General features: G+C 39.0%; 1 protein-coding gene across 2 annotated transcripts in view; it reads left to right on the top strand.

Moving 5' to 3' along the window:
- rhobtb4 (Rho related BTB domain containing 4) overlaps window positions 1–18,599 on the top strand; it is a 27,162-nt gene that overhangs the window by 1,388 nt on the left and 7,175 nt on the right. The window contains exons 2-11 of one of the 2 annotated variants that reach the window (XM_014031565.1): window positions 61–176; window positions 4,640–4,841; window positions 5,085–5,188; window positions 9,547–9,732; window positions 10,093–10,912; window positions 10,994–11,213; window positions 12,149–12,267; window positions 17,841–17,991; window positions 18,085–18,173; window positions 18,343–18,448. In XM_014031565.1, coding sequence (XP_013887019.1) covers window positions 4,650–4,841; window positions 5,085–5,188; window positions 9,547–9,732; window positions 10,093–10,912; window positions 10,994–11,213; window positions 12,149–12,267; window positions 17,841–17,991; window positions 18,085–18,173; window positions 18,343–18,448 — 1,987 coding nt within the window. In that variant the 5' untranslated portion in view covers window positions 61–176; window positions 4,640–4,649. The remainder of the gene's footprint in view (window positions 1–60; window positions 177–4,639; window positions 4,842–5,084; window positions 5,189–9,546; window positions 9,733–10,092; window positions 10,913–10,993; window positions 11,214–12,148; window positions 12,268–17,840; window positions 17,992–18,084; window positions 18,174–18,342; window positions 18,449–18,599) is intronic. The other variant, XM_014031564.1, reaches the window with a different exon arrangement.

Genomic DNA, 18,599 nt, shown 5'->3' on the forward strand with positions numbered 1-18,599 from the left:
GTGTGTGTGTGTGTGTGTGTGTGTGTGTGTGTGTGTGTGTGTGTGTGTGTGTGTCAGCAGCTTTGAGATAACAATGTGCAGTACTCACAAAACCACATGGAAGAGTGAACCTGCATTATGTGGCTGGCTTGACTGTTTTGACCCCTCTAACAGGCTGCAGTGGAAGAAACACAAAGGTAATAGAGCTTGAAATTGTATGTATGCTTTTTTGTGTGTTTGTTGTTGTTTTTGCTTTGAGCACAGCATGTTATGTCATAGAAGGTAGGAATTTGAGCTTCTAAAAAATGTGCAGCACCTGGGTGACTGCTGAGTTAGGGTTTGATGATGATGATTTTGAGTTTTGAGGTAAAATGTCCCAATATCTGTCCTAAGTACTGTAAGTAAAGGTGAAAAGAATTTACGTTCCCAAGAGGCTCAAATAGTGTTGCATTCACTTTAAACTGGGGTTGCAAAAATTAAATTGGTTACCTACATAAACCTTATGTTCAACTCATGATCTGTCACTATCTGCATATAAAATGTTTATATTTTCTTGGATATAATAGTTTGTTTAATTTACCCCAGGTTCCAGTTATTTCTCATAAATTCCCCTAATTCCAATAGAAAATGTTCAATTTGGGATTCTTCCAAAGTTCTACGGCTTAACTTCCCAAATGGAAAATTACCAGAAATGTATCTGAATTTCTTTGTAAACATACACTTAGTTTCACATATTTAAAAAAAATGCATTGAGGCAGACTTAAACCATAATGATATACAGTATGTTCACAGGTCTGAATTAAATTCCCTCAAGATAAAATCTTACTTCTTCATGTCAGTGACTTTGTTTCAGTGACTGCATCTATGTCTTGGCAAAGTGGTTTTTAACTAAACCAAAAGCTCTCTTTTTAACTTCCACAGTCCTTTTTTTTTTTTTTGGGGTGGGGGGTGGGGTGAAATTGCGCAAATGTATGAAAACGTAAAAAAGCGATTGTATTATGTAAAATAAAATTGATGCTACAAAGTGAAAGGGTGTGAAATGAAAAAAAAAAGCTAAAGAAGTTAATATAGTGAGAAAGATGAGAGGAAAGAGTAGGTGGAAAATATGGACAGGAAGAAGGAGGACAAAGAGGAGGAAGATTATGATCATGTGGATGGTGGAAGGAAATGAGGGCACCAAGAGGAGCTTGTCTGTGTTTACAAAGCTTTATTGAAGCTAAGGAAGGAAGGAAAACAAGTTTTTTTTCTAACTTGGCTGTCATGCAGCTGCCAGCCATATCAGTTCACTAGAATATAGATGTCTGCTATGGGATGCGCATTAAAACCAGCAGCATTTGTAGCAGGGTGCAGGAATGTGTAGTGTGTGTAGTGTGTGTGTGTGTGTGTGTGTGTGTGTGTGTGTGTGTGTGTGTGTGTGTGTGTGTGTGTGTGTGTGTGTGTGTGTGAGAGAGAGAGAGTCTGAGGTCTACTGTCAGCCATCCACAGCAGCAGCAGCTACAAACCAGGTTATGTAACCCGTCTGTGCCAGCTGTGCCTGTGGCAGTCAGTGTCTCACACACATACACACCAGGCACACAGTCCCACAACCACACACACACACAGAACCACACATACAGTACCCGAGGAGCAACATTTAGACGAGGAGTCATCTTCTTATCTAAGAGGATGAACTTAAAACAAAAAGTTGCTTCACCAAAATTAGACGTGCCCATTGTTTTATCTTTTGAACTGCATGCATAAATTAGTTGGTTATTGACGTTTTTTTTAAATTAAATAAATCAAGGTTGGATGTTGAGATGGAGAGGTCTGATCTTTAACCCTAAAAGAAGCAGACAAACAACAGCTCATGAAGGGTTTAGGGATGAGTGATTTCTGACAGTGGATCACCAAAGTTGTTATGTAACAAAAAAAAAAGAGGAGGGGGAGATGAGAGAGAGGTTGTGGGATGAATGTTTACTTAATGTTGCGCCTTTGTTTTGGAGAATCTAAAGTCATAGACAGCTAGGAAATGAGTATGAGAGTAATGAGACACTAAAGGTAGATGATGAAGAAGACGATAAATAAAATGAGTGTGTTCTGCTGGGAACAAATCCAAAACTCCTACACAACCGTAGTGGTAAATGAACAGAAAATAACCAATGTTTGCCAAAAAAAAAAAAAAAAAAAAAAAAAAAAGACGATCTTATATAAACTTTGCATCTTCCTATTAAAAAGTGTCTGGCCTTGAAGCAATGCTGCACTGTGACACACGTTATGCATGATTCTCTATGCTGTAGTCAGTCACAATCACTCTGCAGTAAATCTGTGACAAACCATAAAATAAAACAACACAGGTTGAGTTTATGTCTTGATTTGACATATTAAATTATGCTTGCACAGAAGTTACCGAGAACATAAACAAAAAGATTCTTGGTTTCTTTCACACGAAGTTCATCGTTACTGCTTTGTACTTTCAAACTGGTTCAGCTCTTTATTGGGGCCAGCCAACAGATGAAGTCTAGACGGCTTATAAGCAGGTCACGATAGGTCGTTGACTACAAAAGAAACCTGATCTTTGAGACTTTTTTTGCTGCTCCTGTGAGGTTCACTTCTCTGCTAACACTGTGTTCAGCCACTGCTCTTGTGGTGAAATTGTTTAAAGTAAAGTTGTCCATGCTGTTTGAGAGTAAATCTGCAGAGCAGGTGCATATATGTTGAGTGCAGTGATGCGTCAAATGTGTTGTGTTGATGCAACCCCAGATGGGGAATGATGGCCTGAAACTGGGTACCCCTCTTGAGAAGTTGACCACATCACCACCTCGACACCTCGTTCTGGTATCATTTCTGCATGTATGGCTCTAAGCTCATTAATGCAGACACACAAACACACATGCATGCACCAGACTGTGGTAGAAAAGAATTATAATCTTCATTCTAGTCTGTCCTCTGACTTTTGCTTCATTTGTCTTTCTCTCTTAGAGAATTGCACACTGTACTGACAGAGAGCGTATCAGCAAAAAAAGCTATGATTTCTGTCCCTTTGCAGCTTTGGTTATTGCTGGTTTTACTCTTTTGCTTCTCTTTGGCACAGATGAGTGATTGTTGTGTTGGTCCTTCTCTTTAAGACCAATAATTGCCCTCTCTATCTTTTTTTCCTTGCAATTCTCTCTGCTTATCAGCAGTTGCATAAGAAACAGTTGTTGTAAACATCCTGATTCTTACTGTCTGCCGCAGCTAGTCCATTTTTATTTATTTGTTCCCCACTCCCATATGTCCTTTGGAACATTTCTCCAACAGCTCAAGACCACTTGTAGTATTACAGGTTACTCAATTGGCCCTTCATCGCTCTTTTCTCATAACGCCAAGAAAAGTGGCACTTTGGCAGCTGCTGTCAACATTCATTAGGTAACAGCAAGGTTGCACGATCCCTCTTTTATTAGCTCTTCTGTCTCTTGTCTGCCTCTAGTACGTGCCTCCAAAGGTGTCACAGACACACAGGTGGGAAAGGGATATTTATAGCTCTGAAAGTCATGTTCAAACAGCACCTTTGACTGACTCCTTTCCTCCGTCTCAGATAGGTGAGCTTGTCTGTGCTGCACTTCCCAGAGGATGTAATTTGACTCCCTTTCAAAAGAAAAGTAATGTCTTTAGGCATTTGAGTTAAAAAGCAATGGTGATTTTGTTCCAGAAAGGGCGAAGGTACTCGTGGATCTAAGATCAGGACTGCATAGCAAGTTTGCGCACTAGGCTTGTGTGACTGATGAATAATTGCCATTTTTAGCTGAGGGTGTCTGTCACTGCTGGACTGAAGTGTTGCGCCGGCATCCACGTCAGTGGAATAACAAGTGAAGGCCTTTATGAATGTTTCAGATGCTCTATTTATGGGGCCCCCACTGTGGCTTTTGGAACAAATCGCATTGACGGATGGACTGATTAAGTTGACTGCAGCTTTGTTTGTAGGCCAACGGTTGGGCAGTGAATCAGATTTTCTTAGGAATGTTTTAAAATAGGTTTTATGAACGCGTCTGGACTTGTCGGAAATCTTTGTTTGTTTTTTTAGGTTGCAAGGATTTTGGCAGGATTGTTGCTGCTTTTTTGGGATTTAAAAAAAATTAAAGTGTGTTCAGTTGTGCGAAACAGCCTTTGTTCAGACGTAAAGGTTGGAGCTGATAAATGGTCAACAGTGCAACTATTTGCTGCAAGATAATTAAAATTATATTTTTTGTGATGGCAAGTTATATAATTTGATCATTTTTCATTTTGTTACATCATAAGGACAACTGTCCTCAGTGCGTCAGGGTGGCAGACTGACTGTTTAGTGGGCAAGTGGAGCTAAGGACACTGACCTCAAGAGAAATCTCTTTTTGTCTGTTCTCTTTGTCTTGTTACAAGAATAGCTCTGGTTTGTCTTCCTCTGCCAGTGAGTGTAACCCATGTGCTCTGCTGAGGGGCTTGGCAGAAGTACCTGCAGCCACGGGGGCTTTGAGCCTCAACAAATGCATTCCCTTAGCTTGTACTGGGTGAGATTCAGAAGCCACCGATGACAGTCATGTTCATTTTCAAAATACAGTGTCAGCCCGTCTGCAATACTTTACCCAGAGTGATTCTGTTTTTCTTAGCAAATGTTTAATTAACCTGTTTTCTTTTCTCTCAACTCTACCCCCTCCTTCGTGTTTTCCAGGGCCCTCTCCATGGATATAGACACAGACTATGAGCGGCCCAATGTGGAAACCATTAAATGTGTGGTGGTGGGGGATAATGCTGTAGGTAAGACCAGGCTAATCTGTGCCCGGGCCTGCAATGCCACACTCACTCAGTATCAGCTGCTTGCCACCCACGTGCCAACCGTCTGGGCCATCGACCAGTACCGTGTATGCCAGGAGGTGGGTACACACACACACACACACACACACACACACACACACACACACACACACACACACACACACACACACACACACACACACATGCAGTAACACTGTAAAAAAAGCCTCGAATATTCAAATGTTTTGTAAGGTAAAACAGTTTATTACAAAACAATAAAAGCTAGAGTTTGACATTGTGCATGTCCTTTTTTTTAAATCCGGTTAATCCTTGAAATCTGTGAAAACTGACCTGTGTTGCAGGTGTTGGAGAGATCCCGTGATGTAGTAGATGAGGTCAGTGTGTCCCTGAGGCTATGGGACACATTCGGGGATCATCACAAGGACAGGCGATTTGCCTATGGCAGGTAAGAACGCATACATATGAACACACACGCACACGTTCGGTCTTAGTCTCGCAGCCAGAATTTAGTTACTGACCCAATAACACATTTGCGGACTGGCTAATCACATTGGTAACTACCTTGAAACACATTCTATTTTTACATCTGGTTCAGCCTGGCATTAAAACACTGGCACAGTTCTCTGGTAATACTAAAATAATTGCTGGTGGGTCTAAGAATGAAATCTTATTACATCTCACAATAAGACTGTAACTAATGAGTCAAAACTGCTTGAACAACTTTGCACTTATCCACAAATTGTTTTTGTGTAATCTATTTGCAGGTTCATTTCATTTTATTTTTGCTCTTTGAGCTATTACATCAGCAGTCACTACACCTGTAATGATTGGATCATCGCTCTGTCCACTTTTGTCAAAGTTGCCTTATCTGTATGAAATTACTCTGAAAAAAATGCTTAATGCTGAAGCACAATCAGAAATCCACATTAGTGTGACCAAAATAGACCACAGGACTTAAAAATCACTGTAAATACAACAACAGATAAGTTTCAAATGACATTTAAGATCGCTTTATTAGGCATAATATTTGAACTGATTCCTTTTTCTGTGGATTACTGAATGCACAAATGATGGTTTTGGTCTTTTATTTCGCTTAATTGCCATATCTAATCATTAGTTTGTATGGAAACTTCACAAAAATTCCCACACATATGCATGTGATGGGTGTATTCATTAGACTGTTCAGCCTGTCAAGGTTGGTTGAAGGCACTTTGTGTAACATGTCACCTTGTCCCCTTTATGCAAACCATACGTGCATGACTGACTGCAGTTATGTACTTGCCAGCTGCATGTGGTTTTGTTTGCTGCTCAAATTTCCACCCCTCTGTTGTGTTTACCCTCCATCTACTGTAGATGTCTGTGAGTTTGCCCAGTGATCTCCTCCTCTTTGTGTGCGTGTGGGCTATCCACTCTGTGAGCCTGCAGTCAGCTGATAAAGACACAGTGCCAGCTCAGCCGTTTTCGGCCTGCATGCCAGTGTTACCAGCTCCAGGCGTCAAAACGCCTCTCGTACCCGAGCTCTTGCCCTTCCAGCTCTGTACGTTTGCTCATTTGTCTGAGCTTTTGTTTTCATCCTCTCCTATACTGTACCTCATCTCGCAGTTCCCCTCACAAACATATTACCCTCCATTCCCTTTTGGCATGTCGCTTCTCTGCTCCTCTTCTAATGCCTGACTACATGTAGGCTGTTGTTGATGTCAAAACTCCAAACTTGGAGTCAAATTGTCACATGCCCACTTAGAAGAGGAACAATCTGTTTTGGAAAAAAAAAGAATGATGGAAAAAAAGGCTAAGCTAAACTTAATCTGGGTCTGCCTGCATTGATGTAGACGTGCTCCCAGTCAGTCTCTGCCTGCATTCAGTTACAGTACAATGCACAGGAATAACTAAAATTGCATACCAGTGATTTGGAATGATGTGCACATGGGCCTACAGTAACAACTAATTAAAAACAAAGTTATAAATGTATAAAACATGTAGTTGAATGTGTTATATAATAGCTCATAATTGAATGAAAAGTGTGCAGCTATGCATTTCTTCACAACAAACAAAACATTCATGCATGTTATCATCCAAACAAGCAAACAAAGCATTGGCCTTAGTTTTTTTCTTTTTCTTTTTGAATATCACATATGTATGGCTAGTTTTTACATGACAAGCATTGTAAAGATGTTTAAATGCAAGCATTTTGAGGTAGGTAAAATTTTGGAAGGAAAAAACGATGTGGCATTGAAAAAAGTACACATAGATACAATATGTTTTAAAACTTAACATAATATACATAAACAGTAAATCTGAAATGGCCACATAGGAAGCTATGCAGTTAGCACAGATTTGAGTACATTGCCAGTATGTAGCTTTGGTTAGCATATTTCAGGTACTGATGGTTTCTTGTTAGTTTTGTGTAGATTTTTGATATGTTGCTAACAAGATGGATTATTTGCGGACCAGGTTAATGGAAAATGAAACAATAAAAATTTACAGAAGAATAACCACCTGAATCCAATGAAAATCAATTAATTAATTTGGCTGTCACTTAAAGTAGCATGAACCTGCACATCCACGTTTTGTATGCACTTATGTTTGTTCTGTTACTATTTAACAAGTACAACTTCATCATGGCAGAAACTGAGAATCTGCCTTTGTTCAGTATCTTCTACACAAGCAATAAATAAGCAGAGTTGGGTATCCTTGGATAAACTGCACACGCCATTCATTTCCTGCAGCATTTTCCAAACTGCATTGCAGTCTCAAGCATTGTAAGTTGGTTTCCTGCCAGTCTTCATTCTTAAGCAGCCAGTAGGTGCTTTTCAATACAGACCTGAACTCTGCTTTTCACATTTTTGTTTCTTCAACCCACAGTTAGCCATGTCTGGTCTAAGAGGATTTTGTAGCTTGAAAGCCTTGGGTTGGAGCCCTAATGAAGCAGCACTGGAGCCCGTCAAAACCCTAGAAATTAAAGTAAAAAACCTGTTTGCACCTCACCTATTTTTATCTCAATGGGGTAGCACCTAAAAAGGGTCCGCTTTAAGCAATGTGTTGCCCATTGTAGATTTGCATCAGTGGATTGTGGTGTATACAGTCAGTTATGGCAACAAAAAAATGTTGGAGTCTTAAAAAACATTGATTGTTGCACCATTTTTTAAAAAACAGTAATCAGGTGAAATAACCAGATTTAGAGTGGCTCAAAAACACTTCTCCATATACCGTACTTCACACTTACCTGCCTGCCTTAGAAAAAAGAAAAAAAAAATGCTAGATTTCATCAGTTGTCATCATAGATGAGTGTATGCTTTCTCAATGTACAGTATGAGTAGGAATTCAGCTAGTAGTACTAATTAATGTGAAGCAGATGCAGTTTCATGTAATAGGGATGCTAATGCATAGTTGGAGTATTAGAACAATTTTATTTTCACTGTTTGTTTTGACACACAGTGCTTTTCAGAAAATATATGTTGCTTCACCCTCATAAGTTCATGTCCAACATTGGCCTCAGTTGTAAAAACAATCCTTTAACCATGTGAACTAAAGCCTTCAAGTAATTTGAGTTCATGCACACTAAGCCTTGATAATGATGCCTTGACAAATTGCTAATTCCAGTTTGTGTGTACGTGTGTGCTGTGATGCAATTTCAGGTTGTTGTATACAGTAGTATGTACTTCAGGGTAAAAGCTTTTCTGATATCCCTGTAATATAAGTAAAAAGGACCAAAAACTCTACATCTACACAAGAAAAAAAAAAGTAAAGCAAAAGGGTTTTGCATGATACTGGAGTATTTCAACAAAGTTTTTTCTCAAAAGTAAACTTTGAGTACTAAGTTACACTTCATTTTGTGTTTAGACAAGTTCATTTTTGACTCTTCTTCCTTTTTTACAGTGCAGCTTCTGTCTTATTTATTAAATAGAATAGAAAAGCATTACAGCAAGACTGTTTTGCTAAAGGGGCACATTGAAGAGGGGCATAAAGCTTCTGTCAATTTCAGGTATTCATTACCTTAAACCTTCTGTTGTGTGCCACACGCCTGACAAATATAATAACTGGAGTATTGCCGTACCATGTCTGTAAGCTATTGATGATGATTAATGTAGCACACGAGTTACATAAGTCTGAGTAGTCGTTTGCTTCTAAAGTTAAAAGCCCTGTGTTATTTTATTGTTGCAGAGGTGGAAGATTTAGGATGGATAATTTTTTTGGCACTTCAGCAAAACTAAAGAGATAAATCAAACAATACCTAGAATTGCACAGTCACAAGCAACAACTTGTTAGTGAAACACTGATAACAGTGAGCAGCTGTTTGCTTGTTCAGACACATCAGATGAATATGTGTGTGAGTCTTGAGCTATTCATGGCCCTCTCTTTGTTGTCTGTTGCCTTCCAGGGAATCTGAAGATTATGAGATGAAAAAAGATGCATACACCAGGCAAATAATCAGCCCAGAGGTCCAGACTTGTACACACACGTCTTGTGACTCAGCCCCCTGTAAAAATATAGTTTTTACATCAGTGCCGTCTGTGTTCCCAGAACACCTTGCAGAAACTGAACAGTCTTTTTCTGTACACACAAATGCACATTTTTTAATATAAACTGACAACATGCTCAATGAGTCAGCACTGAACCTTTTTTTTAATTTTTGGGTTGTCATAAGTCTGTCAAAAGCTACATTTTATCTCTTGACTGACGATGTCCACACATGACAAATTAAATCATCTCTCATCTGCTTGTTTTTGTCCTTTCTGTTGCGTCTTTTTAAATTTTAGCACATATAATAATAATAAAAAATACCATTCTTCTCTTTCTCTTTAGGTCTGATGTTGTAGTCCTGTGCTTTTCTCTGGCTAATCCCAATTCCCTGCGCCATGTTCGCACCATGTGGTTTCCGGAGATCAAGCACTTCTGTCCTCGAACACCCATCATCCTGGTTGGCTGCCAGCTGGATCTGCGCTACGCTGACCTGGATGCAGTTAACCGTGCACGTCGACCGTTAGCAAAGTGAGATGACTTCCTCCAAGCATTAACAGACATGCTGAGATGGCTCCTGCAGTAATGTAGCTTCATTGAGAATTACACGTACTTTGCCTGGTTAATTAGTAGCCAGGAACAGTTACATAAAAGTAACTTCTTCCTTATAAAAAAGATTATTTTATTACATTTTTGTATATTTTGCAAGTCACTTCTTGATCTGTTGCCTGCAGTTACTGAATTTTTGCAAATAACAAATAATAAAATATGTAGATATGTAGAATATGTAGTGACTTACTTCCCATTTTCCCTGTTTCCTTGAACTCCCAGTTATAGTGTCATATCTGAGTTTTGGCATCATAAACATCCTTGTCTCTTTCTGACCTACAGGCCCATCAAACCGACTGATATTCTTCCTCCAGAGAGAGGTCACGAGGTGGCAAAAGAACTTGGTATTCCCTACTATGAAACCAGTATCGTTGCCCAGTTTGGAGTCAAAGACGTTTTTGACAACGCAATCCGTGCAGCCCTCATCTCTAGACGACATCTGCAGTTCTGGAAGTCGCACCTTAAAAAGGTCCAGAGACCCCTTCTCCAGGCGCCCTTCCTGCCTCCCCGCCCACCGCGCCCCATCGTGGGCATCCCAGACCCACCTCTCACAGACGGTGAAGGTCCTGACTCACTTTTCTGTCACCGTCTTTGTGCAGATGTTCTTTTTCTTCTGCAAGGTGGCTCCTCCCGGGTTTTTGCACACAAGGTCTATCTGGCTACGTCGTGCTCCAAGTTCTATGACCTTTTCACCCTTGATCTAGGTGGGTTGTGTACAGGGCAGCGAGGAGTGGAACAGGACAGGAAGGAACATGTGGAAAGTGGGGAAGAGGATGAGCAGAGCAGGAGAGGAGCAAAAGAGCAAGCTGGGCGCACTAAGAGCTTGGATATTGATAAGGACGGGGTAGATGGAGGCGTGAGGGGCTTGAATCGACCCCAGCTGCTCCAGCAGGGGTCTTTGAGGACTTCCCAAAGTGACAATGCGCTTCCTTCTCGAGCTCAGTACTCATTGGGAGCACTAGGGACGGGTCGAGCACTGTCTGGATGGGGAAGGGGATTCCTAAGTGTGTGTCTGGAGCATGTGGATGATCCCATGACTGGACGACCTCGACTCATGACAGTAGTAGCCATGGATCCACTTATACAAGAGGAACCATTTAAGGTGATAGTGTTTAATGACATTTGTATCTTTAATTGTCATCTGAATGTGTGTATTTGATCTCTTGTTTGCTGTGATTTTTAGGCGGTGCTTCAGTACTTGTACACAGGCAGTCTGGATGAGAGTCGAAGTGATCTGATGCAGGTGGCCACCATCGCTGAGCTGCTTGAGGTGTTTGACCTACGGATGATGGTGGCAAATGTTCTAAACAGGGAGAGCTTCATGAACCAGGAGATCACCAAGGCCTTCCATGTCCGCAGAGCCAACCGCATCAAAGAGAGCCTCAATAAAGGGACTTTTGCTGGTAAACCGCAATGCCAAATAACGCAGTTCTTTCCACAACACTGGTATCAGTTTAGTTGTTTTTCATTCGTGCTTCCCCAGGCATAGGCTATCGTGTGCATGTTTTGTAAATGTACTGTACGTGTGAGTAAAAATCCTTGTAGGTTGATAAGGAGAAATTATGACATTATGACATAAGCAGGATTTTCTCTCTTTCAGACCAAAAATGTACTTTCCGTACATTTGATCATGGTTCATCGTCGACTAAATTGTACTTTTTGTGTCATAAATATCTGATTGAGGAGGTTCTTTTAAGATTTTTCATTTGGTTTGATGACTGATTTTCTTAGTCTACTTGTTTTTTATGTGTGCCCTGTCACCTATATTGTCTTGTGTTTGTGTGCTGTTTCCTGCCCCACTGGTGGTGGTTGTTACATGTTGCGACAGTACTGATGGTCAAGATTTACATTGTTTCTGAATGTAATCTTATAATCTCTTTTGTCTGTCGTTTCTTCTTATGTTTTATATTGATGGCCACATTCTTTATTTTGACATGTTTTCATAAGTTCACTTCATTCACTAACATGTTTGCTTTACCTTACCTGAATAGAGAATGTCCTTGCTTTTAAATGTAGCAAAGACTGTCAGTTCACCATAATATACCTTTTTTATTCTATCACTCCACCTTCCTGAAAGAAGCTCTAGCTTATGTGGCATTTGGTCTATGACCTACTATCTCGCATCCGCTTTCCTTCCCCTGCTCTAAGCCAAAGGCTTTTCTGTTTCTGTGTCAATTTATCTTTCTGTCTGTCTACCTGTGTCCATGTCCCTCTGTGTTTGTCTGGCCCTTTGTCTACCCGTGCGTGTGTCTGCCTCGTCTGTCGTTCCCCTCTCTGTAGCTTGGGCTTCTGTGGCTTTCCAAAAGGGATGAACGCTCTTTTCCCACCCCGGTTTTAGATGTGGTGTTCCGCCTGGATGACGGCAGCCTCCCGGCCCACAAGCCCCTGCTCATTTCAAGCTGTGACTGGATGGCCGCCATGTTCCGTGGCTCTTTCCTGGAAAGTTACGTTGATGAGGTGAGTTCACTTAAACTGGATGGAATTACCTTTAAGATTTTAGAAGGGGGTCAATTATCGGCGTCCTAAATCTTGGAAATTCAAACAGGAAACTTAGAATTGCCTCAGCAGCAGCAGCACAGTCTCACACATGCAATTAGCTTGTAAACTGATAAAAGTAGAAGAATGGGGTAAAGGTACACCAGTCGCCAGGATAAGGTTTATCAATTTGGCGACACTTTGCTGAAAGGATACAGTGTACATTACATCACATATACATTACTGTAAGATGATTGGCTCTTTTATCAGGTTGACCTACAAACCTTTGTTTCACTTGCTGATGTGGTTGAACGTCTGTAATCACTTGACTCCTGACTCCTGAGTACCTTTGACACTTATCAGAAGCTAACAGAAGGCACTTGCATAAAACTCTGTCCAAATATTTCATTTCCTAGTAAACTGCCCTAACCCCACTCGTGACTATTCTATGTACACTTTTATACCGGCAGAATGTCAAATACAAGTTGAGTCATGTGAGTTCACACACAGGTTTATATTTATATCCCCGTGGGGACCGTGGATTGACTTCCATTCATTTTCTGGTAATTTTATCATCATCATCACTTTATTTATATATCACATTTAAAAACAACAGTGTTGACCAAAGTGCTTCACAGACACAATACAATAAAACATACAATAAGCTAAAAACAAATAAAAAGACACAAATTACAAATTCCTGAGGTAGCTCGAACTGAACTTGAGTTAAAAGCCAGTGTAAAAAAGTGAGTTTTTAAGCCAGATTTAAAAGACTGAACAGACTCTGCAGGACGGATCTCAAGAGGAAAGTTGTTCCAGAGTCTGGGGGCCTCCACAGCAAAAGCTCGTTCCCCTTTACGCTTTAGTTTTGCCTTTGGCTGCACTAAAAGCATCTGATTAGAAGATCACACTTCTCTATTTGGGGTATAAAAGTGCAACAGATAAATAAATAACTGGGTGCCAGACCATTTAAAACTTTAAATGTAAGTAAAAGAATCTTAAAATTAATACGAAATTTAACAGGCAGCCAGTGCAAGTCGGATAAAACAGGAGTGATGTGGTCCTGCCTTCTAGAACCTGTTAAAAGATGTGCAGCAGCGTTCTGGACTAACTGCAAGCGATGGACAGAGGATTGTTCCAAACCAACAAATAAAGAGCTGCAATAGTCCAGTCTAGATGTAATAAAAGCATGGATAAGAGTTTCAAGGTCTTTGTGGGGAATGTAAGATTTTGCTTTGGCAATTAGACGGAGCTGATAAAAACTGGTTTTAACAACTGAAGATATTTGTTTCTCAAATTTAGAAGCGCTGTCTATAAACACTCCAAGATCCTTGACCACATGAGCAATAGGAAGCAAGTGGGCCAAGAAAACTAGGTAATCCATCAAGAGGAGGATAATTGCCAAATAAAATAACTTCAGTTTTGTCTTCATTCAAAGTCAGACAATTCTGGGATTACCAGCCTTTGACGTCCTGGAGAAAATTTAAAAGGGGCTGCAGAGGGGCAGAGACATTTGAATAAAAAGGATAATAAACTTGAAAGTCATCAGCATAAAAATGGAAAGATATTTTGTGCTTTTAAAAAATTGATCCCAATGGCAGCATGTACAAACAAAAAATAATAGATCCTAAAACAGAACCTTGAGGTACACCACAGCAAATCGGAGTAGATGAAGAAGAGTATTTCCCCATAGAAACGGAAAAAGACCTGTCAGCCATATATGACCTGAACCATGTTAAAACTGAGCCTTCAAGACCAACAACATGTTCAAGTCTGGATAAAAGGATGCTGTGATCAACTGTATCAAAGGCAGCAGTTAAATCTAAAATAACCTAACCCTGACCATTTACCCTAAAATTAAACTCAATTCACACCTTGGTCCTAAACTAAACCTCACACCCGAAATTAGCATCTGTGTGGACCTGGCATTGGTCCCCACAATGCACATTTGGTCCTCATGAGGCTGCCTTTTTTCTGGAAAATGGTCCCCACGATGTAACAAAAGTGTGCCCACACACACAAGCTGAGAAGTACTTCCTGTTGATGTTGAAGGCTGTCCATTTCAAACTGGTATAGATCACAGGTTGTGTTTATTGAGTAATACAATAAAGGCTTTTACAGTTTGGTGTTTTGCTACCATTTAACTTTTTTTGTTAAGTATGAAATTGCTGGATTATTAAAGAGAGATCTGATTAGACACACTTGAGACACTGTTAATGTCTCCAACATGTAAAAGCCTAATGAGGATGTTTCACAAACTATAATTTTTGAAAAACAAAGCATTTCACTGTCAAGATTATTGTTTCTCTCGTGTGGGGTCTAATTACTTTAGGTATGCTCTACCCAAACACTTAGTTACATGCGTCACGTATTCTGTTCTTGACAGAACCACACAGGAAGTTAAAGGCTGTCTTTAAGATGATGCACCACAGCTTCTGTTTCAAAATCAGACCTATGTAGCTTTTTTCTAAAGCATGCTGATTAAAATGATTGCAGGGGTAGTTCAAATTTTTTGAAACGAGGTTCTTTGGAGTTGTTACCCTCTATCTATTTTCTTTTCCCACTTAAAGGCTGGGTAATGTTTCAAACTGACCACTGTCTACTGTAAGTAAAATACTGATGGCTGATAACAATGCCACATATTATTTTTCTAAAAGTCTGAACCATCTTTTTACACAGCCTATAACACGAATTTCCTACAAATAGAAAAAAAAATACAAGGAAACATCAAAATGTTAAAAAAAATTACATAATACACTTTTTTTTTTTTACTTTGCACTGCTAAAGTGAATCAGGAAGTGATAAAAAAGGAAATATTTTTAAAGGGGAACTCCCTGGTCTTTTTTTATATACATACTCTGACTCTTCTCAGTCTCTAGTGACTCAAAATAATTTAAAGAAACATCAGAGGTTATTTGCCACTGTTTGTGCTGTTAGCCACTGTAGCAATGCTCTCTTTACATATAAATGTTCTTTGTTATTACCTCCTGTCACCACATGCAAATACCTAAACCGCTGTTTATCTCAAAAGCGTGGATGCTTTATTTTCTTTTACAATGTGTTAATGTTACCTTTTCAATGATGCATTTGTAGTTATCACTAAAAATTATGTCACAGGCACTTTATAATTCAGTTTATCAGCTGCCTGGAAATTACCTGCATCAAAAAAAAAATAAAACTAATAATACATTTCATTCAAACATTCTATGTTATGAAGGCATGCTGCTAAAAAGCTAATGAATATTTTATATAGTTCTACATTTAGATTTCTACATGGTTTTTGTGTTACAACACACTTTAAAATGCTGTGCAAAAGTTCGACTCAGCTAGTTGTAGCTGAGGATGAATTAATTAGTGACTGGAGTAGGGGCGGATGTGGGGTCGCAATATTCACCAATGATTGGTTGCTGTTTTCAATGGCTACTCTAACAGTTCATGCGAACTATTGTGTAATTTTTAATGCATGCTGCTGATAAAAAGCTGGTCCTTTGAAGACATTAAGCTCAAAGAACAACTACACAATGCAGCTGTCAATATTTATATTTATGAAAGTGCTTTATTTTTTAATTGCATGTTAATGCATTTCCATATTCATGTTGCAAAGCTTTTTTAGAGCTAATTAGCACAGACGATGACACATTTTACCAGCAAGCAACCAAGTTCTTTGCTGTCTTTGAAAATGATTTTATCAGTTAGTTTTGTTGAAGCAAAATCTTTTTGCATGACTAAATTACACTCTTTAAGGAGGGAACAAAACAATTGACTTAAAGAAAATTACATTTTTTCCTAGAAAATGCTTATTTCTCTAGTCAGCTGAGGTTTATTCGTTGTAAACAATATTAAAAGCTGCTGATGTAGATATACAATTTTTAAGTGGATGTTCACATTGAAAAATAGGTATCTGTTGATAGATTTTACTGATAATCAACCAGTGGACTCAAGAAATTTATTTATTTTTGCATCCATTAAGTTTTAATAAATCTTGTTAAAAACAAATCTAAACTTCTTAGAGTTGCACGGGATTGTTCTGTTTTCTACTCATGTCACTGTCACTTCTCAGTATTTTTTTCTGCTCACACATCTCAACAGGGGCTGTTCTAATCTTGTAAAGAACAGGTTCTATGTATGGAACCAATTTAGTAGCATTTCTGCTTTTAGTGTTACATGGACCATTATTTACAGTTGGATGTTTTATTAATTACAACTAAATAAAAACAAATGTTCTGATGTTTACTGTCTGAGTAGGCAGCCAAACAAACTGAACACGAAGTGTGTGATGTTACACTCCTAAATTACTAACTAGTGTGTATCAGTGGTTTCTTGGTCACTGTGTGAACATACTGAGAAAAGTACTTTAGCTCATCAAATTGGAAGGCCTGTTAAGTGTCACAGCAGATTGAGAGTAAAACACAATACCTATCAATATTAAACCTTGAGATGGTTGCTTTTACATTTTTGTATTTAATTGTAACATATTGTATTAATTACAGGTTATATCCATAAACGTGTTGCCTACTCCGTGTGTTGTTGAAGATTTAAGCTCTAAAGACTGATGTTATGTCTTAAAAAAAAAATAAAAGTAATGAGAGATCGCACCAATTTGACATTTTCATAACTGGTTATAGAATCAGAGACTGTTAAGTGCCACAGTGGGTGGAATCAAAGAGCTCCCAGAGGGGTCAGGTCATCACTCTTATAAACATTTACATTCCTTCTGTCCTCCTGGGGTTAAATCCCATCAACTGCATATGAATTAGTCTGGTGTTTAGCAAAATTGAAGCTGTATTTTTTTTCTGCTGGGGGTTTTTATTTATTTAACTACCTCATGTGGGAGGCCAGTCTGGATAAGTACAATTATAAGTCTATCGTGCTCACTGTATATTGTTAGACATGCATATTTTACAGTAGATTTTTCTTTTTTTTATTTTTGTGACAGTGAACATGGATTGGTTGCACTAAAAAATACATATTTTTTTCTGATTTTGGTTGTTTATTTTTATCTGTACAAGTTTGAGATGCAGATTTCCCATTCGCCCATTAACAAACACTCACACAGCAGCCCATATTGTATTTATATTGTACTCTATATCCCACACATTTACCCTGTGATCACATGTTACACAGAAAAAAGAAAGGGATTTATACTATATTAGCTGGGGTAGCCTGACTTTCGCAGGAAAAGTATGGGATAAAATACACATTTCTACTGTATTTTTTCTTTAAAAATAAATAAATAAAATATTTTGAATCTGTTGTATTGCCATTTGTGTTAAAATTGCAAATACGTCTAATCTAATTACAGCTTTAGAAGCTGGAAGCAAGCTTATTTAGTGCATTAATAGATTCTGACTTTAGTCATAGATACTTGGAAATAATTAGGGTTTAAGCAGCATGAACTAGATGACCACTTTTACCTCATGTAGGCCTTAATGTGACTAATGGAATGCATTGTAAACATCTTTTCAATAGTTTTTATTAATGCCACTGTTTGAGTCTGTCTGTATAATTTGTTTCTAATGTTGTCACGTTTTCTACGGCTGTGGTAAATTTCCCAGGTATCTATTCCCAGCACCAGCACAGCCTGTATGCGCGGGGTGCTTGAGTTCTTGTACTGTGGTCTCCTGACGCCTTGTCCTGGTTTGGAGCCCATGGAGCTAATTATCCTGGCCAACCGACTCTGTTTGCCACGCCTTGTCGCCCTCACTGGTAAAACACAGTAAATGCTGCAGACCCAACTGTCCATGTCATTATATGAACAGCAATACTTTAAACGATTCTGTTTATTTTGTGGATCTTCAGAGCAGCATGCTGTGGATGAGCTTCTTCAGCAGGCGGTGAAAGGAGTTGATATTGATGGACAGGTGTTGGCTTATCTTGAGCTTGCACAGGTGTGTCTTTATGCCTGTGTGCAGGTGTATTTTAAGTGCATCTAGTGCATGCGTGTGTCATTTCAACTGTTTTTCTTCATTTGTCAATATGATATTGAGGTAACATTTTTTTCTTGCCTGGTTTTACAGAGCAGCAGTAATCCCTGGTCTTTTTTCCTTCTTTTTACAGTTCCACAATGCCAAACAGCTGTCCGCTTGGTGTCTCCATCACATCTGCACTAATTATAATAGCATCTGCCGCAAGTTTCCCAAAGATATGAAGGCCATGTCTCCGGGTATGATGCTTTCATCTTACTTCTATTTACCCTGACATTCTGCCTCACCCGAAGCTTCTTCATTGTAATTAATTATATATATATATATACAGTGGTTTGCAAAAGTATTCATACCCCTTGAACTTTTCCATATTTTGTCACATTACAACCA

The sequence above is a fragment of the Austrofundulus limnaeus genome, unplaced genomic scaffold, assembly GCF_001266775.1.
Source record: "Austrofundulus limnaeus strain Quisiro unplaced genomic scaffold, Austrofundulus_limnaeus-1.0 Scaffold1271, whole genome shotgun sequence".
Taxonomy (NCBI): Eukaryota; Metazoa; Chordata; class Actinopteri; order Cyprinodontiformes; family Rivulidae; genus Austrofundulus; species Austrofundulus limnaeus.